The sequence below is a fragment of the Spermophilus citellus genome, assembly GCF_964194105.1.
Source record: "Spermophilus citellus genome assembly, chromosome: 3".
In the NCBI taxonomy this organism is placed as follows: domain Eukaryota; kingdom Metazoa; phylum Chordata; class Mammalia; order Rodentia; family Sciuridae; genus Spermophilus; species Spermophilus citellus.
Window position 1 is genome coordinate 15,830,235 of NC_138184.1, and position 23,170 is coordinate 15,853,404.

At 53.8% G+C, this 23,170-nt stretch overlaps 3 protein-coding genes across 3 annotated transcripts; 2 read left to right on the forward strand and 1 right to left on the reverse strand.

Moving 5' to 3' along the window:
* Positions 1 to 1,180: 1,180 nt before the first annotated feature.
* Positions 1,181 to 9,761, reverse strand: ABHD8 (abhydrolase domain containing 8). The gene is made up of 5 exons (XM_081285963.1): positions 9,561 to 9,761; positions 7,534 to 8,284; positions 3,043 to 3,213; positions 2,667 to 2,883; positions 1,181 to 1,867 (listed from the first exon to the last, which is right to left on the reverse strand). Exons 2-5 carry the CDS (start codon positions 8,274 to 8,276, stop codon positions 1,697 to 1,699), a joined length of 1,302 nt encoding a protein of 433 aa, XP_081142089.1. The 5' UTR covers positions 8,277 to 8,284; positions 9,561 to 9,761; the 3' UTR covers positions 1,181 to 1,696.
* Positions 9,762 to 12,144: 2,383 nt separating this feature from the next.
* Positions 12,145 to 13,233, forward strand: MRPL34 (mitochondrial ribosomal protein L34). Its single transcript, XM_081283369.1, has 2 exons — positions 12,145 to 12,302; positions 12,540 to 13,233. The coding sequence occupies exons 1-2, from the start codon at positions 12,238 to 12,240 to the stop codon at positions 12,751 to 12,753; spliced, it is 279 nt and encodes a 92-aa protein (XP_081139495.1). The 5' UTR covers positions 12,145 to 12,237; the 3' UTR covers positions 12,754 to 13,233.
* An 878-nt stretch (positions 13,234 to 14,111) lies between these two features.
* DDA1 (DET1 and DDB1 associated 1) lies at positions 14,112 to 22,613 on the forward strand. Its single transcript, XM_081287568.1, has 5 exons — positions 14,112 to 14,286; positions 18,946 to 19,026; positions 19,526 to 19,577; positions 20,507 to 20,568; positions 21,922 to 22,613. The coding sequence occupies exons 1-5, from the start codon at positions 14,284 to 14,286 to the stop codon at positions 22,030 to 22,032; spliced, it is 309 nt and encodes a 102-aa protein (XP_081143694.1). The 5' UTR covers positions 14,112 to 14,283; the 3' UTR covers positions 22,033 to 22,613.
* The last annotated feature ends 557 nt before the right edge of the window (positions 22,614 to 23,170 follow it).

Genomic DNA, 23,170 nt, shown 5'->3' on the forward strand with positions numbered 1-23,170 from the left:
CCCCTAGGCTGCTCTTACAATTAAGGGCCCGGCCTGTGGAGTGTGCCTGGGTCCTGCCGCCTATATCTGAGCTGGAGAAATCTCTTTTAGAGTCTCCCTTTCTTTCTGTGTGAAACAGAGGACTCCCAGCCGGTGGTGGTGTTGCATGCCTGCAATCCCAGGAGGCTGAGGCAGGAGGATGCCTGCCTCAGCAGCTTAGCGAGGCCCTAAGCAACTCAGCGAGCCCCTGTCTCAAAAAATAGAAAGGGATGGGGACGTAGTTCAGTGGTTAAGCACCCCTGTTTTCAATCCCCGGTACCAAAACCAAACGAAAACCACAGTCAACACTCCCAGACCCCAGAGCTGATAAAGCCACAGCAATTCAGACAATGGGCTGTCACCCTGCAGTGCACAAGCAGGTCACTGGAAAAGAATCCAAAGACCCCAAAGAGTGGGGATTTCTCTACCAGGCTTTCTCAATCTCGGCCCTAATGACATTTGGCCTGGATTACTCAGCCACAGGGCTGCCCTGTACCTCGTTGCCTGTTGAGCAGCAGCCCTGGACCCACTAGATGCCAGTAGCCAACCCCCACCCCGGTCACCTCCCGTGTGGCTGTTGAAAGGTCTCCAGAATTTGACAGTGGACACAACTGCCCCAGATGAGAACCCCAAGTCTAGACCGAAGTTGGTTCACAAACCAGTGGGGAAAACCGAGGAGACAGTTCCCTCCTCCCACTGGTCACATGAAGCACAGAGAGACCTAGACTTGCTCTCCAATACAGTTTAGAATGCGAACAGTAAAGGGTTTTGGGTTGGGAAGCATGAGGATTCAACAGCTGGGTGCCAGACACTCAATACAGGGCCTGGTATTGAGTGGTACAGTGAGTGCTCAATTATTGCAGCTATAATCTCCTGCAGTGTCCATTGATCCTCACTCAATCTCGGCTGGACCTCCTCTTCCATTTCCAGGGCAGAAGCGCACCCCTTGATAACAGCCTGGCACTCGGCAATACTGGCCAAGCGGTCTCTAGAAAGCAGGGTGTGCGCATGTTCAGGAAGCCAGCCTGGAGTCCCCGATGCTCTCAAGGTCACCCCCGAGGGGAGGCGCCTCAGGCCAGGCTGCAGATGCGAAAGCAGACTGGGGTAGCGGGGCAAAGAAAGCCCTGCCCTAAGGTCATCCAACACAAGTCCGGGAGACTCCGATTGTCACTTCTTTTTATTGAGTTACAAGTTGAGATGTGCAGGTTTGGTGGCGCCAGCCCCTCTCCCAATCCCTCCCCCCTTGGGCAACAACAGCTCCCAGCGCCAAGGAATGAGGAGTAGGGTGGGGTCTCGGGCAAAGGGACCGGACCCACGAGGGTCCCTGCGGGGCTTGTGGGTCCCAGGATCAAGCACGGCTGACACGGAAGACAGAGCGGGGTGGGGGACCTGCCTCGGTGTGGCGTTGGGGAGGGGAAGAGGGCTTCTGTACAAGGTCATCCTCCGCGTGGGCCCTGGCCGCGGCCCGAAACACGGATGGGCTCCGAAGCAGAGAGCGGAAGGGTCTCCCGGCTCCCTCCGAGGCCACGCCCCGCCCAGCCGGCCTGGGGGCGTCTCCCTGACTGACCCCGCCCACCGGAGCGAACGGCCCGCCCAGGTGGTCCGCGCTGCGGACCAGCGCAGGCTCTGGCTCTTCCTGCGGCTCTGCTCGCCAAGCGATGCCCCGCCAGCCCGGCGGCTACTTCTTCTCCTCCGGAGGCTCGGGCTGGGGCTCGGGCAGAGCCTTGGGCGAGGGTTCCGGCTCCCAGAGCAGGAACTCGTGGAGCAGCGTGTTGACCGTCTCTGGGCACTCCAACATCACCATGTGGCTGCCTTCGTCGATAAGCTTCAGGAAGGCCAGGAGCAGGATCTGCAGGGATGCGGGGCTCAGGATGGGGACGGCGAGGGGCCAGCTGCCCTGGGACTCCCCACCTCCATGCATGGCCCACACCAGGAAGTCCTTCCTGCAGTCTACCCTTCAACCCTTTAGTTCCACTCCAGAGGGAACTGGAGGATGGCCAGATATTCACTCATTCAGTGCCTATGGTATGAAAGGGGAGGATTTCTCAATCTCAGCAGTCTGACATCTGGGGCTGGATCATTCTTTGCTGCGGAGTGCATGGTAGATGATATGCAGTTCCCTGTCTCCACCCACCAGATGCCCGGAGTCCGCCCTCCCCTCTCTCGTCTGGAAATAGTCTGCAGACATTTCCAAGTGTGACCTGGAGGCAAGGATCCTCCTTGGTTAAGAACCGCCCAGTTCAGAGCTATCCTAAGTACTAAGGGTTCCGGTATCTTTTCCTTGGAACCTCTAAAGACCCACTGCCTCACCCCTTTCCCCAAAATTATACAAGCAACATTGATCTACAAATCCCCTGCCGTGGTCTGCTTACCTGCAGGGGGAATGGGGCATAATTGTTACCTGTCTGGGGAGCCATTTTCTAGGTTCTACCTTTGACTCTAGATCTGATGCTCCAAATTCCTTGGGGTCAGAACACACGCCAGAGCCCAGTCCATACACAGACCGAGCCCATACACAGACCCCGACCTAGAAACTACACCCATTTAGAGGCCACCCTGGCCCGAAGCCACGCCCACATGGAGGCCACGCCCCCAGGGTTGGGCACAGTGGGTTTCCAGGGGTGGCTGCCCTGGTACCCTGCTCCTACCTCCGCCATGCGCTGGTCTTCCTCCACTGGCACAAACTTGTCGTGCATGCCGTGGACAAGCAGGACAGGCACCGTGAGCTCAGCGTGGTAGACTTCGTCGCCCTCGGGCCAGTACTGGCCGCTCATCATGGCCCTTAGCACGAAGGACGACACGTTGAACGCGTTGCCTTCCTTCAGCAGCTGCTTCTCTTTGGCTCCTTGGCGGGCAAAGCCGGCCCTGGTGGTGGGGAGACACCGTCTGAACCCCTGGCCAGCCGGCGCTCCACAGGGTGTCCCCCATGCCAGACCCAGCTGTTTAGCCTCCCTCCCCCCAACTCCGAGAGATGCCAGGGTCTGCCAGAGCCAAGAGCAGTGTCTCCAGGATGGGGGCACTCACTTGAGGAAGCTCCAGGCCAGGCAGGGCGACAAGCAGTGCAGGACACACGTGGGCATATTGAAGATGGAGCAGATGCTGGGCTCCAGGGCGGTGGGGCCCCCGCCATTGATCATGATCACCTTGTGCACCAGGTCAGGGTACTCATGTGCCAGGAATGTGCAGAAGGACACCCTGCCCGGGCATGGAAGAGCAGTGGTCAGCAGAATCCAGTCACTAAGGGGGTAATGCCCTCTCCGCACCCCAGGGGCAGGCCCCTGAATCCCAAGACTCTTTCCCCTGGAGGCAGGGACACCTGCAGGATGGGGGATGCCGCAGGATTATCAGATTGAGTTCTGAGGATTTCCCATTTTATGTTATATACACACATATACATTTCTTCTCTTTTTTCTTCTTCTTCTTTTTTTTTTTTTTTTCCAGCACTGGGGATGGAACCCAGGGTCTTGCACATGCTAGGCTCTGCCACTCAATCATCATCATCATCATTATTATTATTTGGTACTGGAGATTCAACCCAGCAGTGCTAACCACAGAGCCACATCCCCAGCCCTTTTTTGTATTTTATTTAGAGACAGAGTCTCGCCAAGTTTCTTAGGGTCTCATTAAGTTGCTGAGGCTGGCTTTGAACTCACGATCCTCTTGCCTCAGCCTCCTTAGCTGCTGGGATGACAGTCCTGCTCAACTACACTCAGTACCCAGCCCAAGGTCTTAGTCACCATGACTCCCAAAGGGATAAGAATTACTGATTATCAAGTGTTAGAAAAGGAATCCAACTAAACAAACCCGGTGGATGCCCAGAGGAGGACTAACCTTTCCCTTGGAGGACTTCTCCCGTGGCCTCTGGGCAACACACATTCTCCTGCCGAATGCCAGGTAGAAGGGCCTAGAGCGCCTCCAAACCTAGCTCCTCAGTGTCTCTATAGCAACATATAGCCTGTGGGCTGGTCTCTTGTTTTTGTAAATCAAATTTAAGATTTCAAAGATTTGTAAAAAAAAATTTCACGGTGCTGAGGTTTGAACCCAGGGCCTCTCATGTGTTAGGCACCCATCTATGGTAGTTCCTGTGAGTGTTCTCCCACTGAACCCCAGCCCCAGGGCATTTTTACCACTGAGCTATATCCCCAGCCCTTTTTATTTTTTCATTTTGAGGCAAAGTCTCATGAAGTTGCTGAGACTAGCCTTGAACTCATGATCTTCCTGCCTGAGCCTCCCAAGTCACTGGGATTACAGGTGTGTGCCGCAGTACCCAGCAGATTTGTAAAATGTTTTGTTAATCAAATTTTACTGGAACATAGTCATGCCTGGCTGCTTTTGCACTGCAACTGCGGAGGTGTGACGTCCCAACAGAGACAAATAAAAATCAAAAATATTTACCACTGGGCCTTTTTAGAAAAAGTTTTCTGGGCTGAGCATGGTGGCACATACCCATGGGGAGGCTGAGGCAGGAGGATCACAAATTCAAGACCAGCCTGGGCAACTAAGCAAGACCCTGGAAAATAAATAAATAAAGAATGAATAAATAAACAAGTTAATTAATTTTACAGTGGTAGAATACTTCCCTCAAATGTGTGAAACCCTGCATCCCATTCCTAGAACTTTAAAACAATGACAAAAACAAAGGAAAGAAGAAAAAGAAAAAGAAAATACAGCAGCAGCTTGCTGATTCCTGCTAGAAAAAAAAAAATAGAGAAACAAGAGGAAGGTGGACATTATGCTTATGATTCACTGTGTGCCCTTAGGCAAGTTGCTTAACCTCTCTGAATTTCTGTCTGCAGTTCTATGAAATAGTAACTGTGATGACCTCAGAGCATTGTTATGGACTCTCAGGAACTACCACAGATGGGTGCTCATTTAATTAGAGGAAATATTGTATCATAAGTATCAACTTTTTGAGATGTTATCATACAAACACATAAGAGTTATATACCTCCCAAGTTGGACACCTTTCTTCTGGATACTCATATAACTTATTTATTTTCGTGTCTAATTGCATGGGATACAATCTCTACAAGAGTGGTTCCCCACCAGGCTGCGTGACTCATCTGATCTTTCTTCCTGGGTAAAGGGGAGAACATGGCTCCTTGGCAGTGGTCAGAACCCCAGGGCTCAGAGTCTTCCATGAAGTGGGCTTTCAGTAAGCGCCAGATGGTATCCTCAGCCCTTCAGAGGAGAGTGATTTACAGCAAGCTGTGCCTTTGTAAACTGGATTTAAGGGAATCCAATTAGCCCTTCCTGACAGCATGGGATCTCCAGAGCAGCCAGTGTTTGAAATTAGCTTAAGGCAGCATTCTGGGCTTGGAGCAATTCTGCCCACTTAGTGGACATCTGGCTAATCTGAAGACAGGTTAGATGGTCATGATCAACAACACTAAATGATGGTACTATGGCATTAGAGGCCAGGATGCTGCCAAACATCTTATAGTCCTCACCAAAAAGAATTATCTGGCCCAAATGTGAGTACTGGGATGAAGAAATCCTACTGTTAAAACAATGGGAGTGGGGGGCTGGGGATGTGGCTCAAGCGGTAGCGCGCTCGCCTGGCATGCGTGCGGCCCGGGTTCGATCCTCAGCACCACATACCAACAAAGATGTTGTGTCCGCCGAGAACTAAAATAAATAAAATAAAATAAATATTTAAAAAAAAAACAATGGGAGTGGGGGCTGGGGATGTAGCTCAGTTGGTGGAGGGCTTGTCTCGAATGCACAGGGCCCTGGGTTCAATCCCCAGCACCCCCCCACACACACAAATAAATAAATAAACAAACAAACAACAATGGGAGTGAGATAGAAGGCATAAGTTCAACTGTTCTGCAGCACAGTGGGGTGACCACAGTTCACAGTAATCTATGGGAATATATATGTGTGTGTGTGTGTGTGTATGTGCGTCTCATTGAGGCACTAGGCAACTCAATGAGTCTCTCTCTCTCTCTCTCTCTCTCTCTCTCTCTCTCTCTCTCTCTCTCCTTCCTTCCTTGCTTCCTTTCCTGCAGAGATGAGGTGTTGCTATTTGCCCAGGGTGGCCTTTAACTCCTAGGCTCAAGTGAATCTCCTGCCTCAGCCTCCTGATAGCTGGGACTACAGGTATGCTCCACCAGACCTGGCTTGTTTTATGAATAACTAAAAAGAGAAGCTTGAAGGTTCCAGTCACCAAGTAATGACAAGGAGATGGAAACATTCGTGATCCTGGGGCTGGGGCTGGGGCTCAGTGGTGGAGTGCTTGCCTCGCATGTGTGAGGCACTAGGTTCAATTCTCAGCACCACATATAAAAAATGAACAAAATAAAGGTCCATCAACATCTAAAAAACAATATTAAAAAAATTCTATTTGATCAGTACACACTGTATGCATCTATGTTGTGCTTCATAAATATGGACACATATTTCATGTTAATCAAAAAAATATATATATAAGGGCTGGGATTGTGGCTCAGCGATAGAGCTCACCTTGCACGGGCGAGACCTGGGTTCGATCCTCAGCATCACATAAAAATAAAGGCATTGTGTTGTGTCCATCTACTATATACATCTAATATATAGTAGATGGACATAACACAATGCCTTTGTGGAGGTGGAGTGGGAGAAAAAATATATATATATGTATTAATTTTTAAAGAAGGAAATGTGAATTACCCTGATTTGATTACTGCATGCTGCATACATGTATTGAGTTATCACAGAATACTCCATAAATTTGTACAATCAAAATAACAAAAACAATAAATGAGCCGGGCAAGGTCATACATGCCTGTAAGCCCAGTGGCTTGGGAGGCTGAGAAAAGAGAATCAAGAGTTCAAAGCCAGGCTCAGCAACTTTGAGGCACTAGGCAACTCAGTGAGACCCTGTCTCTAAAGAAAATACAAAATAGGGCTGGGGATGGGGCTCAGTGGTTGAGTGCCCCTGAGTTCAATCCCCAGTACCAAAATAAAAATAAAATATAAATAAATAAGGGCTGGGGCTATGGCTCAGTGGTAGAGCGCTCGCCTAGCATGTGTGAGGCCCTGGGTTAAATCCTCAGCACCACATAAATAAACAAAAGAAACGTATTGTGTCCATTTACAATTAAAACAATATATAATTTAAAAAATGAATAAAACAATGTAAATAATAGCAATAGTGGTGGGAATTCCTGTTTGCTTTCGATTTTGTTTTTATTTTTCTTTTTGGACAGGCTCTGCTATTTTGCCCACCCTGGCCTTGAACTCCAGATCCTCCTGCCTCGGCTTCCCACAGGGCTGAGATTACAGGTTTGTGCAAATGTATGTGCAACTGCTTTTCATGAAAAAAAAATTACTTTTTCTTTCTTTACTTTTTTTTTCTTTTTCCTTTCTTCCCAGTGCTGTGGATGGCATCCAGAGTCTCAGGCCTGCTGGGCAAGGGTTCTGCCCCTGAGCCACACCCCCGGCCCGATGAGAATTTTCAAGGAGGAAAATCGGCATTTGGTAATGGGTATCCAGGCCAACCCACAGCCCCATCCCATGCCAGGGGTGGCTTACCCATAGGAATGTCCAATGAGCACGTTTCGCTTCTTTGCATAGCGCTTGAAGATGGCTCGCATGTCCTCAGCCAACGCATAGAAGGTGTAGGCTGCAGCTACCTGAGGCGCAGAGCTGGCCCCGTGGCCAGCCAGGTCAGGTGCCACCACCTCATAGCCTAGGCGCACAAAGAAGTCCAGTTGCTCCTTCCAGATGGCCAGGGAGCCACCGACACCATGGATGAAAAACAGTACCACATCCGCCTGGGCGCCCTTGCAGCTAGTGATGCGCTTCTCACAGTCAATGTGGATGGTCCTCTTCGGGCGTCTGGCTCGCCGCCTCCGCCCGCCGCTGCCACTACCCGCACTGCCCGGGTTCGAGCGGCCATCGCTGCCTGCCGGATCGGCCAGCTCTACCTCCAGGGCGGCCGGTGGCTCCCCAGAGCCATTCTGCCCATGCAGGAGGTCAGCTCTCGGCGCCCGGCCCAGGTTCTCCACCAGCAAGCGCCCGCTGCGGTACACAGTGATCCGGCGCTGGCAGCGGACCAAGCCGGACCTGTCCCCCTGGGCAGCATCCAGAGGTGGCGGTGGAGGTGGAGTGGGAGCAAGGGCGGGTCCAGCGTGCTTCACCCGCAGCACACGGCCAGGTTTGACCTCCACAAAGGTGTAGCCATCGCTGGACTCGACGCTTTCCAGGGGCCCCACAGCGTTAGGGGGCGTGCCCAGTAGGCAGCAGAAGAAACCGTCGGTCACCCCGGTCAGCATGGTGTGTCCTGTGAGCCGGAGGCAGATCAGGGGTCATCTAAGGGGGAGCCCTTCTACCCCAGGTAAACCAGACTGGGAGTCCCTTCTAAGGTCCCTTGTGAGGGCAGGGTCACAAGCCGGCCTGCATGGTGGTTGGCTAACTTCCAGGGCCTGGCTAGTGGTTCATCCCTGGGGAGTCCATAGGGAAGGCGCTGAAGTCTGGTGTGGGGACTTCCCAGAGAAGGGGACATTGTGGTAAATGTGGCCCAGCCCTGAGGACACCCCTACCACCACCACCTCCAGTTTATACCAGTGAGGGCCCCTAAAGCCATTCATTCATTTATGCACATGTACTTTATATTAGCTCACATATCCTGGGGGCTCCTGGGATATTTTATTATTATTTTAAATAGATATATTTAGTTGTTGTTGGACCTTTATTTATTGGCTTATTTATATGTGGTGCTGGGAATCAAACACAGTGGCTCACAGGTACAAGGCAAGCACTCTACCGCTGAGCTACAATTCCAGCCCCATCCTGGGGTATTTTAAAGGGTGCAAATCCCCAGGGAGGCCACCTCCCCGGTCTCTGGCTCTGAATCCGACCACCAAAAGATGAGGCCCTCAGAAAGGGGACTGTGGACTGAGCCCCAGAAGCCCTTAGCTCTCCAAGACAGGACTGAGTTGGGCCTGTCTCAAAGAGCAGCAAGCTGAGGGCCATACACACTGGGGGGACACTGCTCTGTACCCCCTGCTTAGTACCCTGGGCTGGGGACGGGAGCATCACACAAGTCCCCAGGGGTGGTGATGAGGATGGGACCTAGTTGGGGGCCTCCAGGCCTCCATCCAGCTCCCAAGGCCACCTCCCCCCACCCCGTGTCCATAGCAACCACAGGCGGTTACATAACTCAAGGGGATACCCGCGCAGCGCACCCCCATTGTCTAAGGCCTGGAGATGGAACCAGCCCATTCTCTCTCCCCAGCCCGGAGGCCGCCGGGGTAGCACACGCTGAAGATGGGCCCGCGGTGACCCGGGATGATACTGGAAGGGAGGCAGGCAGCGCTCTCGGCCTCGAGGGGGGCCCTGAACCCGATTAAGGAAGGCGGCTCAAATGCGCCGCACCAGCCCCCCTTCCCAGAGCCGGGCCCGGTCTCCGGGGTGCCCGTCATCCCTGTGGCGAGGTCGAGGCCACTGGGGCTCCGTGGCTTCCTAGGAGCCCGAACGCGGGCTTTGTGGACACCCCCTTAGGAAGTGGAGGCCCCCGAAACCTCGATGACCCCCTCAGGCCTCCGCTCCCAGCTCACCTCATCGAGGGCTCCGGGGCGGGGCGGAGGGGTCCCGGGCAGAGAAGCCAGCGTCCGCCTGCGGGTGTCGTTTACATGGTGGCGCGGGGTCGGCCCGGCGCGTCTACGCCGGCGAGCGCGGGCCTGGGGCGGTCAGCGCAGGGGCATCCCGCGACCGCCCACCAAGCCGGCCATCTAAGCCCCTCCCCCAAGAGGGCGGGGCCTGCCGCAGACGGGCGGGAACTTCGCCCTATCGTAACTGCGAACTGACCTGGCCTAGATAGACGCCCAATCAGAGACTAAAATTCTGAGATGGGGCGGGCTCTGGGTCAACGGCCCCGCCCCTTTTAGGGGCTCTCGGAGGTCGTGCAAGGGATTGGGCCTAACCCGGGAGGGAGAAGGGGCTGTAGCCTCAAGTCTGCGGGACTCCTGGGACTAGGCAGTCGAAGTCCTTTCTCAGAGAAGGGGTCTCTCCAGCCAGCTCCTGCCTCCGACTTGCCCTGTCCCCTCCAGAAGGAGCTCCCATGTCCCTCTCTGTGTTGACCTTTCTATTCTAGAAACAGACTCCCTGATATTTGCAATTTCGTGTGGGGAAACCAGGCTCACGAAGAACACACGTCAGGAGGAAAGCCAGGTTGGGATTTGAACCCAAGCCTGTGTGATTCCAAATCCTGGGAACTGTTAAACAGAAAATTTGGAGTCTTGAGTAATTAAGGAATTGGAATTTCACTATCAGCCAATTTAACCAATGACTGCAGATGGAACTGAGAAGGGACTGGTGGCAAGAGACAGACACCCCAGGCAAGATAGTCCACCAGGAGAGCCCGGATTCAGAGAACCCAGGGCTCAGGTTTAGCCTCTGCCCTTTGCTGATGTGTGACCTTGGACAAGTCATTTCCCTGAGCTTTCATTCACCTCTATATGATATTATTCTCATGAGTTTGCTATGCAGGTAAATGATTCATCATGTGCTTTGCATGTGGAGTAAGTGCTCAATAGATTCTTGGCATTATTATTATAGTGGTGGTGATTTGTTAAATGGGCTTCAGAGGACAAGGGGTTAATTGCTTCTTCCTGCTTGCCAGTCCTCATCCCCTGGAATCTGCTGTCAGAGCTGAATTAGATGCAGCCACCCACGCTTGCCCACTCAGGACTCTCCTGGGAGGCTACACAGTTTATTCATTCAGCAAATGGTTCCCATAGTGTGTCGTGTCCCACCCACTGTCCCAAGCTGGGAGACTCTGTCTCAGGTCTGCTCAAGCCTGGCTCCTGAGAGGCCCCAGAGCTACGGGAGAGCCCTACTGGATCAGGGTTAGGCCACAGAGAAGGGACAGGGTTAGAAGAATTTTTTTCCAATAAAACATCTATGTTTCATTCCCTCCCCCCCCATACCAGGGATTGCACTCAGGGGCACTTAACCACTGAGCCACATCCCCAGCCCTTTTCTGTATTTTATTTAGAGACAGGGTCTCACTGAGTTGCTTAGTGCCTTGCTAAATTGCTGAGGCTGGCTTTGAACTCACAATCCTCCTGCCTCAGCCTCCCCAGCCACTGTGATTATAGGATTACAGCTGTTCACCACTGCACTCGGCCCTTGTGTGTGTGTGTGTGTGTGTGTGTGTGTGTACTGAGGATTGAACCAGTATCAAAACTGAGCCACATCCCCAGCCTTTTTATATTTAACTTATATTTTATTTAGAGACAGGGTCTCACTAAATTGCTGAGACTGGCTTTAAACTTGCAATCCTTCTGACTCAGCTTCTAGAGCCACTGGGATTAGGTCACCAGGCCTGGCCTCCACATTTTTTATTGGTGCATCGTAGTTGTACATAATGATGGAACTTGTTACATATTCCTACATGTACACAATGTAACTATAATTTGATCAATATCACTCCCCAGTGGTTTCCCCCTCCCTTGCTGTCTCTCACCTCTTGGCCCCTTTACTGATCTAGAAGAGGAATTTTAAAGGTTGGACAGGGACCAGGTAGAGAGGAAGGTGTGGCTGCAATTTAGGCTGTGTGTGGAGAAGGTTTTGCATGCTGAAGGGCCATGATATTTTCCCTGGGACGATGGAGAGCGAAGGAGGGTGTGTGAGCATGTGAAGGATTCAGATCTGGGAAAATTCCTCTAAGGCAACCCAAGGGCAAGCTTGCAGCCCATGCGTTTTACTGAAAAGCTGAAACCTGGAGAGGAGCAGGGACTACCTCAAGGACACCCAGCCAGCTCGAACTCAGGCTCCTGGGCTCCCTTCCAAGAGGCGGGGACTTGGCTGTGGTCAGAGAAAAGCTGTCAGCCAGCTGTGTGCCATCTGCCTGGCCCTTGCTAGGAATGAAAAGACCAACCAGCAGCTTCCAGCAGCTGCCACCAGCTGCGCCACAGTCACCCTGGGGCACCCTCTGCCGGTAGACAGAGGGAACTACAATTCCCAGCGGTCCTTGGGACATGCCTTGTACGCCCGCGCAGGTTGAGGAGTCGTAATTCTGCCACCTGCTGGTCGATCGGAAGACTAAGCTCCCTGTAGGCACGACTTTGGTGCGCAGGCGTGGAACTGCAGGTCCAGGTGCGGACCGCGGCTGTGCAAAGTTGGGTGTAGGAGAAACTACATTTCCCATAAGTCTCCTTTCCCACCCCTTAGCCGCGTAGTTGTGGGCTCCGGCATCTTTGGCGGCTGGGACAGCGTGACCCGAATCTGGACATGGCTTTCTCCGCCGGATCCCTATTGGGCCCCGCTGGCAAGTCGGCGGCTCAGCTAGGTGGCAGGTGAGTCCTCAGGGGACACGTCTTCAAATCTGGGAATAAGGGCGGCCTCCGGGGCTGGCTTCTGAAGTTTATCGTCTCCAAGACTCGACAACGCTTTGCGCACTCAGAATGCGCCTTTTCCAACTAGCGTCTGTCCCCGTACAGATCTGAAAGTCAAGGCTCAGAGAGGTTGTACGGTGCGCTGAGATCGCACAGCGCCTCCGCTGACCTTCCTTACTGCTTCTCTTGCCTCTACAGGTTGTTACAGCCCAGGATATGGTTGGGGTTCCCAGACTCCTGGGGCCTCCCTGTCTTGCAGCAGGCCCGTGGCAAGGCGCGCGGAAACGAGTATCAGCCGAGTAACATCAAACGCAAGCACAAGCACGGGTGGATCCGGCGCCTGAGCACGCCGGCCGGCGTTCAGGTCATCCTCCGTCGCATGCTCAAGGGCCGCAAGTCTTTGAGCCACTGAGGATCGTGTGACGCTGCTGGCAGGACTCCGGTTAAAGCTTTTCCGTTGCCTAGGACCTCACCTCGCGCCTTTGCGGGGAGCTGGGGAGCAGAGAAGACTTGGGCATAAATGCTCCCCAAATCGTGGGGTTGGCTTAGGGGAAGAAGTTTGGGTGGGACTGAATGTGGGGGAGTGGTAGTCAGCTTGGCCAAGTCTCTTTTTATGCTTTTAAAATACGAAGAATTTCGAACATTGGTACAGTACACAGAACAGTATAAGGAACCGCTGTGTCTCCAGTGCAAAGCTCGATCCGCCAGCCATCCACAACCGTCCTGCCCCCTCCTGTGTTACTTTGAAGCAGAACTCAGGCATCAGGTTATTCTGGGGATATTTCAGAATGTATCTCTCCAGGATAAGGGCTCTTTAAAATATAATTACAAAACTATAACCCCCCAAATTACCAGTAATTTGTAAATGTCAATAAATGTTAATTCCAAATTCCCTCTTGTTCTACTTGTCATAATTTACAATCTGGGAAGGCTGGTGAGAAGGAGAGGCGTTTCACATCCTCTACCTGCCCCTTGCGGATGGGCTTGAGACCCTGGGTGAGGCTTTAGTCCTCAGGCTACTTTGCTCTGTTGTTGTTGGAATAATAATAATAGCGTCCACGTACAAACTTATTGAGCACTTTCTATGTACTGGGTGCCCATTCCTTATTCAGTAGGGGCAATCTGTCTCGTGGGGAAAGTGAATTTACACCTAGGCAGGAGGATCAGGGCTGAGAGGGGGATTGTGAAGGCTATAGGAACCCAGAGCGGGCACCTGACTTGACTGACATTGGGAAGAATCAGTCAAGGAAGAACTACCAGGAGGGATTGGGTAGGGGTCACGACACAGGGCAGGTGAGGGAAGCCAGAGGGGCCCAGAATTTGGGACACTAGGGAGCCACATGAGGCTTTAAAGCAAGAAAGTCTAGGTTGTCAATTAAAAAAATAATTAAAGCAGCTAATGCGGGAGTCGTCTACCGAAACCCAAGGTTGAAACCACGGGGAGGAGGCTGAGAATGTTTTGGTCCTCACCTTGCGGGACCGTCGTGAGCCCTCAAGGGACACTGTATGAAAAAGCGCAATATATCCGACGTGCGAAACCGAGAGTTGTGAACTACAACTCCCAAGAGGCTTCGCGGGTGCGGCATCCGCCTACTTCCGGATCTCATTTTCTACGCTTCCAAGTCCCGGGCGAGGTTTTGCTTCCTCGACCGAACTTGACTATGAAGGGAGGAGGCGTGGCAACCAATGGGCATGTGAGTTAGCCGAATCTGACCAATGGAAGCGCGCGCAAGGGCTATAGCTTGGGGGCGGGGCCAGGGGGCCGACCAATGACGGGGCTCAGTGGCGCCATCAGTGTACGCTGTGCCGTGGCTGGAAGTTGCTGTGCGGCGGCTGCTAAGAAGGCGGCTGTGGCGGTGGCGGCTGTGGCGGTGGCGGCGGCGGCGGCGGCGGCGGCGGCGGTGGCGGCTGAGGCGGCTGAGGTGGTGACGGAGGAAACAAGATGGTGAGGACGGCCGCCGGGCCCGTACTTCCCTTACCCTCAACAAAATGGTGCCGCGGGACCACCCACTTCTCTATCCCCCTAAGGCCTCTCACCACTCAGCCCGGCCCCCTCAGCCCCGCCCCACTCTCCGCGGTGACCTGTGACCTTCGGCCCCTCAGACCCTTCCTTGAGCTTTCTTTTGACCCCGCTCCAGCTCCTTCCCCGACCCCTGACCCTGTGTAGGCTTCCCGGCCCTGACAACTCATTCATTTCCGGGTCGCGGCTCCCCCCGGAAATCGCTTGGAATGGGGTGGGGTCTCCTGAGACCCCAGCTCGGGCCTCTTCCTCGGCTCAGCGGGCCTGGGCTTCTCTGATTTAGGAGGGTTTGGAAGGCCGGTCCGGGCGTCGGGGCGGGGGAGGGGGCTTCACACCGCAGACTTTGCAGGGCTTTGTCGCCAAAGGAAGTGCGACACTCGCCGATTGCCTGGATTCCCCGGGGCCCTAACCCCTCCCCCACCAATCTGGGCCTCCTCTTGTCCCCAAGAGAGAGCAATTCCGTCTCTCCCAACCTCCGAGCCTCTGCCTGTTAAATGAGGATGTTGGTAGTCCAGACTTCATAGGATTGTGGTAGTTTAGGGAACTGACGTGGTAAAGTGCTTAGGACAGGGAACATTCAACAGATGAGCTGGGTGACTTGGGGCTGGTGACATCCTCTCCTAACTCTCCTTTCATCTTGAAGTGGGGGTAATCCTAACTGGCTGTTGGGAGGTTAATATTCCCTCTCCCACTTCCACATCCTGGGGTGTGGGGCTGGTGGTTTTTTGGGTTTGATCTGTAAAGTGGGTTGGTGACCCCCCACCTCAGAGTTGTTGGACTGAAGTCCCTCCGCTCCCTTGGCATCCTCACAACTGGCAGGGGCAGTGGAAGATCTGATCAATCTGAGTTAGGGCCCCGTTGCCCCTGAGGGAGAATCCCAGCCCACAGCTGTCAGCCTTTGGGAAGCAGTAGGGGAGGGCAGAGGAAGAGCCCCAGGGAGGAAGGTAGGGCCCACTGTGTGGGTCCCCAAGTCTGGGTGTTATCATTGATTTCTTACTGCAGTGTGTCCCCAACCTGGTCATAAGAGGATTCTGTTGGCTCTGCCTCCAGAACACAACCTGAATCCATCTGTGGCCTGTCCAGGTACTGCCACCTCCGGCCTGGATGCCTGCCCCAGCCCCCTCCCTAGTCTCCTTGCCTCTCTCCCATCCACTTGGTTGTTTTTAATTCACCAGGACCTTGAAATTTTTAAAGATGTAAGTCAGATTGTATCACTTTCTAAATTATGAAATGCTCCTGTTGTAACCCTGTTGGTTGTGACCCAGCTCCTGCCCTCCACCTTCAAGGTCTCTGCCCACCTCTGTGACCTCATCTCCACCCTCTTCACCCCTTCCCTCTACCAGCTTCATCCACACAGGCCTTGTTTGCGCTTCCCATGATCTGAGTTCCACACCCCCAGGGCCTTTGCACCTGCTGATTCTGCCTGTAGTACTTTCCCTACTGTGAGCATCTCTTCTTCAGATCCCCTCCTGACATCTGGAGGCACCATCTTTTCTCCTCTTTGTTGGATCATTAGTGGGCTGTCCACAAGGGGACAGGACTACAGGTGTTTGGTAAATGTTTGCTGAGGTAATGGGTGGCTTCAGGGCTTCTGGCTGCAGGGTGGACTTCTCCCCTGTCTTCAGACCTTGTTTTCCAGCTTAGCTGAAGGAAGTAGGTCCCCTCCCCATCTTCATTCATGTATTCAGCATGAGTGAGCGGGTGTCAGCAGCCGCCTGGAGGGAGCCTGTGCAGAGGCTGCATCAGTGTTGTCTTATTGAGACTCTGAATCAACTTGGGAAGTGGCCCTGTGTGCAGTGCCCCGTTCTGTAGGGGAGGTGTGAAGCTGTAAGGTTGTTTGCCCCGAGTCACACAGCCAAGGGGGTGCTGAGCAGGATTGAGGGGAGGATTTGACTTCTATGCTTGTCAGCCTTGTCCCCTGTGAGCCCTGCAGGGACCTCAGGTTGAGGTAGCCCTGCCCTGCCCAGTGCCCTCAGCCAGGGAAGCGGATGTGTTGGGGTGGAAGCAGGTCTCTGGGAGAGGCTCCCTAGGTGTGGGGACAGCATCAGGGTAGGAGAGGTTAGAGCTGATGGGGGAGGGCAGCAGTGCGGATGGAGAGGCCCTCCTGAGGGGTGGTGGATGGTGTGAGTGGGAAGATAAGAGGGCCCAGTGGGCCAGGGCTGTGGAGAGTCTCGAGCAGAGCAGGGACAGGGTCCCTTCCTATATCAATACCTCTGGACAGTCCACTCCAGTCCCCCAGATGAACCAAGCCTCTGTCCACCCTCTCCCGTCCTGTCTTTGCACAGTGCCCTGAAGGCACCCTTACCTCCACTTTCCACTCACTGCGATTTTGTGATCCTTGTGTCCCCTATGCAGTAGGACCTCCCTAAGACAGGAACAGGGCTTCAAGGCTCACCCCAGTGTCTTGGTGCCCCAACTTGGGGCCTGCCATATAGTGAGGGCTAAGAAAACCTTGCTGGCTTGGCGCAGTGGCTTGGGAGGCTGAGGCAGGAGGATTATAAGTTAAAAGCCAGCCTCAGCAATTTAGCAAGATCCTGCTTCCAAATAAAATATAAAAAGGGTCGGGATGTGGCTCAGGGGTACAGTGCCCCTGGGTTCAATCCCTGGTACTAAAAAAGAAAAAGAAACCTTGCCACCTGTATGACTCTGGCTCCTTAGTCTGAGAATAAGCTGGAGCAAGGGGCCGAGGATGGGTTGAGGCAGGTTTGAGGGACTGTGAGTTGTCCCTGGGAGCAGCTGTGAATGCTGTTGTAGGCAGAGGGGGACACCTGACAGCCTCCCGGGTTGGCCCATGCTGCTGACGTCTCACTGGGACCAGCAGAGGAGGGGCTGGCCTGTAGGGAAAGGGACACTAGTCCTTTTGTCTGCTGCAGAGGATGATGCGAAGTCACTTAAACAGCTACTTCTCCAGGGCAGCTCTCTGGGGCTTCAAGAGTGGGGCTGGACCCTGAGGGTACCAGGTCCTGCAGCCCTGGAGTCTGCCGGATCTCAAGCCATTGGGTTATCAGACCTGTCATGTAATGGCAGGGGCATGGCCTGTGAGATTGGGCACACCTAAGACTAGGTGACCTCAGATGAGTCACACCAGTGACCTCCTTACCTCAGTCTCCTGTCTTGAGGATGGGGAGCTGCCACCACCTGCTTGGCTGGGTCACACCTGTGAGTGCTGTTGGGGATATGACATTTGGGAAGACCCTGGCCCAGGGCAGGATGTGTGGGGAACCCACAGCAGATGTATCCCTTGCCAACTGTCCCACCTCAGGCTTGACCAACAGGGACTTGGGAAAGTGAGTGGATTTAGCCACACAGGCCTAAAAACTTGGGTGGCCCAGCTGTATCCCCTAGGTAGCTGTGGGAGGACGGTCTGCCCCCTGTGAGGCTGAGGCCCTCCTGGTGAAGGGCTCAGGCTCCTCGTGGGAGAGGCAGGTGTTTTCCCCCAGGACTGGCTCTGCAGGCTGATGATCAGCCTCAGGGTGGGGACTCCAGAAGAGTCCCTTAGCTGATGGTCACACACCTACTTAGCTCAGTCCACATGGGGCTTCTTTTTTCCTTTTTCTTTTTGTGTGTGAATGGATTTATTTTTCCTTTTTGTGATATTGTGGATTGAATTCAGGGATGCTTTGTTACTTAGCTACATTCCCGACCTTTTTTATTTTTTATTTTGAGACAGAGTCTTGCTAAGTTGCCCAGGCCAGCCTTGAACTTACACTCCTCCTGCCTCAGCTTCTGAGTCACTGGGATTATAGGCATGTGCCACTACGCCCAACCCACATGGAACTTTCTAGAAAGTGGAGCCAGCTTTAAAACCTGGATGAGGACTGACTGGTGTGGGACTCCGTGGTAGAGCACTTGCTGAGCACACAAGAGGCCCCGGACTCCATCCCCAGCACCACCCAAAAAAAAAAAAAAAAAAAAAAGAAAGAAAGAAAGAAAAGGAAAGGAAAAGAAAGGAAAGGAAGAAAACCAAAATAAAATAAACCTAGATGTTTGGGGCCAGAGTGCAGCTCAGTAGCAGAGTTTGTCTCGCATGTGTGAAGCCCTGGGTTTCATCCCCAGCACTGAAGAAGAAAAAAGAGATAACACATATACAAACTTGGATTTTTAGGATGTTAGAAATGTGGCGAGCCCTGGATTCCCATTCCTGAGTAATTGCAGCCCCTTCTCCCAGTCTCTGTTCCCACCCCCCATCTGTTGTCACACTGACCCCTGGGGTTTCTTGAGATCAGCAGATGTTCCTCTGTCCCAGGCGGGCCATAGCCATCTCCTTGGCGGGGGTGTTAAGGGCCTGGATTTGACTCCTCTGTTGCTCACACAGTGCGACTTTAAACTAGCGGCCTGTTCTTTCCCAGCCTCAGTCTTCCCGCCTTTTGCCTAGATGTGGGGCTGTTGTGAGGGCCTCCCAGGAAAGCACACACTGACCTTTGGTAGGTAGCTTGGGGGGTGCACTCTGCAAACCCTGAGAAGCAAAGAAAAGTAGAAAGAAAAGACCAGAAGTCACCGGAAGCCCTTCTCAGACGCATAGTAAGGGACCTTGCAGACTTCTGCACTGTTACTGATTCTCACTTTCTATCTTCTGTTTTCTAGGCAGATTTTTTGAAAGGATTACCTGTCTACAACAAAAGCAATTTTAGTCGATTTCATGCCGACTCCGTGTGCAAAGCTTCGGTGAGTGTGTGTTCTGGGGGCTGGAGTCCTTAGGGACTGGGGGTAGCATGTGTCCCCAGTAGTGGTCTTGGTGGGGACAGGCTGATCTTTAAGGCCAGTTCCACCCCATATTCTTTATTTTTCTTTAAATATTTTTTTAGACGTTGATGGACCTTTATTTTATTCATTTTACTTATATGCGGGGCTGAGCATCGAACCCAGTGCCTCTCATGTGCTAGGCAAGCGCTCTACCTCTGAGCCTCAACCCCAGTCCTCCACCCCATATTCTTTTTTTTTATTTTAATCTTTATTTTATTTACTTACTTTTATGTGGTGCTGAGGATTGAACCCAGGGCCTCACACATGTGAGGCAGGCGATCTACCACTGAGCCATAACCGCAGCCCAACACCCCATATTCTTGAGTGTCTTTCCCTCTTTATTCAAGGGTTGGGGCTGGGGAGGGAGCAGGGACCCCAGGCCCATGTGCTCCTAACCTACCTTTTCCTAACCATCCTGCAGAATCGACGTCCCTCCGTCTACCTGCCTACTCGGGAGTACCCATCAGAACAGAGTAAGTAGCATCTGCTGGTGTGTCCTGTCCTGGCTCCTGAGAGGCCCAGCCCAGACCAGAGAGCAGAGCAGGAGGCAGGGGGCAAGGAGCAAAGACTAGGGAGCAGGGGGTAGAAACCCGGGAGCAGGGGCAGGCGGCAGGGCACAGAGGTGGCCTGCAGTCCAGTTCCTAGTCAGGGTCATGTGGGGAAGGGCCCTAAAGAAAGACCAGAAGGCGGTCTGGGGACTCCGGGCTGGAGGTGTGCACGTGGCTGTCTGCTCACTCCTGACCTCGGAAGCTGCGGGAGACCTGCTTTTTCTGGGTGCCTCCTGATCTCCACACACTGGCGTCCAGGGCTCCTGAGGCTCTGAGCTGACCCCCTCTTCCTGGCGTGGCCCTTCCCCTTGGGTCAGGCCTGGTGTCCCCTTCTGCCTCCACATCAGGGACTTGGTGAGAATGCAGACTTCAAGACAAGTACTGTGAGACAGGTGATAGCAAAGAGCGCTTGGGGCTGGGGAGGGGACCTGGCAGATGGTTCTGCAGAGTGGGAGGATGTGGTGGTGCTGTTGTATCTTTATTTTAACTGTTAAAAAGGCACCCATCTACCTGGACCCTGCGGGGTACAAGTGACTTGTGGTCACCAGATTCAACTCTGTAGGTTTGTGCTTATGGTCCACCTGGGAGGAAGCAGGGATGCGAGCCTGTCCCCCACCCCAGGACGGAACCCTGTATAAGGCAGCAGGGACCCTGAGGGAGCAGTCGGCTCAGGTCCCTGGTGGTGGCTGTGTGCTCAGAAGTGAAACCCCTGGGATTTCTGAGGTCATCTCCTAAATTGTGGGTGCCGACTTTGAGCCCCAGAAAGGCCAGGAGGTCAGGGAGGGGTGAAGAGCACCCATCTAAGGTCAGGGTGCCTCTGCATCTTCTGCCATCATCTCTGTCTTTCTTTTCAGTCATTGTGACAGAAAAGACAAACATCCTTCTGCGCTACCTACATCAGCAATGGGACAAAAAGGTAAAGGATGTGGGGTTCAGGTGCTGGGAGTGGGGTGGGGCAGACATGCCTCCTAGCAGGGCCTCTTGAGTGAGGGAGTGAGTGGGTGTTTGGGGGCCTTGAGGGTCCAGTGGGAGTTTTCCGGGTGATGGAGGAGAGGGGGAGCCGGTCATTGGCGGGAACAGCTGTGCGGTGGCCCAGGTTCTGGTGTAGGAAGACGGGCCACCGAGGCCTGGCTTCCCAGGCCCCCGTTAGTTAGACTTTCCAGGTGGGCCCTAGAATGTTTTGTTTGTTCTCACATGTGCCTGGCGAGTGCTCTACCACTGAGCCACACCCCCTCGGCCATCTGTCACTGAGCTACAGCCCTGGTTGTCCTCCCCCCCCCCATTACTCTTACTGAGAAAGAGTCTCACCAAGTTGCCCTGGCTGGCTTTTTTTTGGGGGGGGTTTTGGCACTGAGGATTAAATTTGGGGTACTTAACCACTAAGCCACATCCCCGGCCTTTTTATATATTGAGACAGAGCCTTGCCAAGTTGCCGAGGCTGTCTCTGAAGAGGCTAGTGATCCTCCTGCCTCAGCCTCCCGAGTTGCTGGAATTATAGGCGTAAGCCACCACTTCTGGCTGTAGAATCTTTTTTTTTTTTTTAATAGTGAAATTTACACAAGATTAAAACTCCAGGCAACCAAGAGGGGATAAATGTGGAAAGATTGTCTCCCATGGGACAGTGGTGCGCACCTGTGAATAAAAGTTACTTCCCTCAACTTCTGGCATCCTGACCTCTTCCCAGAAGCCACTTTTTGTACATTTGGGACTCTCTTTCTTTTTTTCTTTGATAGAAATTTCCACGTTATTCAGTAATATGGTTTTTCACTTAATATTGAATATGAGACTGAGGTTGGACGGGACTCCAAGTGAGCACTCTGAAAATCCAGGGTGCCCGACCCACTGCTTCCATCCCCCTCCCCAGCTGCACAGGCTTTGAGTGCCACCAACCAGGAAGGACATGACCTAAACCATCTGCTGTCCTCCTTTCTGGGGATGCAGGGCCCCCTGTGGCTCCCAGGTGCCCTTTTGCCCTTGGCTCCGTGGGTGCTCCTCTGAGTGTTTGAGAAACGGGATGTGGGGGGTCATGGGAAAGGTTGTGGTGGCTCTCCCCACGAGGTACCCAGGAAACCCCTGCCCGTCACCTGCCATGGGTCCCAGAGGACACTCAGGGCTTAGTGGGGCAGGTCCCAGTGGCAGGAAGCGCTGCCCAGCCAGGGGCCCCGAGTCACATTTCCCTGCTCCAGGGCTGGCTTCTAACAACCTCTGAAGGGCCAGGGCTGGCACTGGGATTCCAGGAGCTCACAGCCCGTCCTTCCCTTGCCCCCAGAATGCCGCCAAGAAGAGAGAGCAGGAGCAGGTGGAGCTGGAGGGCGAGAGCTCGGCACCACCCCGCAAGGTGGCGCGGACCGACAGCCCCGACATGCACGAGGACACTTAAGACTCGCGATCCCCCACAGGCGCCTCCTGTTGTGTCTGCTCCTTGGTCGCCTGCCCGCCCACCGTGTGTAAGCGCCCTGCCCGCCCGCCTTCCCTGCCGGCCACCCACACCCCGCCGTCCACACCACTTCCAACCTCATAGGAGCCGATGTATTTATTTTCCTTGAGTTTTTATTTATGCTGTAACATGTATCAAGCGTTGGTTAAAGGGGATGTCAGACCCAGTAGTGTGATATCGATAGATGCTTTTTCACCCTTCCCCTGTCCAGGTCCCCCGTCCTGAGAAACTATGTCTCTAGGGTGTAGAGCCAGGGGGTTCGGTGGCTGGGTGGCAGGGATGGGGGCCAGGGCCCTAGGCCTGGCTCTCCCGGACAGCTGAGCAGCCTTCTCCCTCCCTGCTGACCAGTCCAGGCCTCCGAGACTCACCTGGTCTCCACTGCCACGGGAGGTAGCCATGCCCAGACCTCCCTGTGAGCAGGCGGGCAGGGGAGAAGTCGCCCTACTGGATCTTCCTCTTAAGTCATTTTATCATGGACTAGAGCGCTCCGTGTCCTCCCCAATAAAAGGATCTTTCCTACTCGACCTCGAGTCTTTGCTCCACACTCCTCGCCCCTGGAGGACGGAGCCCCTGAGAGTCATCCTGTCATCACCAAGAGAAGAGGGGCCCCTTGTGCTGGGGCCCCAGGGACCAGCCACATCCTCTCGTGAGCCTGCTGCAGCCGCCATGCTCAAGGCCAAGACCCACTCGGACCAACCCCTCTGCCTCACCTGTCAAGGTGTCCTCGAGGACCAGGTCATCTCTGAGAGACAGTCTATGGTGCCAAAAGTGGAGCTGGGGTCAGCTCACATCCAGGACACTACCATGCAGGGCCCTATGCCCACCGTCCACTGTGGAGATGGCCCAGTCTTACTTGGGGGCCTGGGCTCTGAGGGCCTCTGGTGACATCAGAATGACATTTAGCAGGTGTTGCCAACCCAGGTAGCCTGGCCTCATGGGACCCCAAGTCAGATAGGAGTTCTAGTCAGTGTGCTTCCTGGCCTCTCCAGGGGGTCCCTTCACCAGCTGGGCTGGGATTGGGACTGAGCTTGGAACGTAGAGGGTGGTTTGGGCTCTGGGTAGAAGTTCGCCTCCCTGAGCA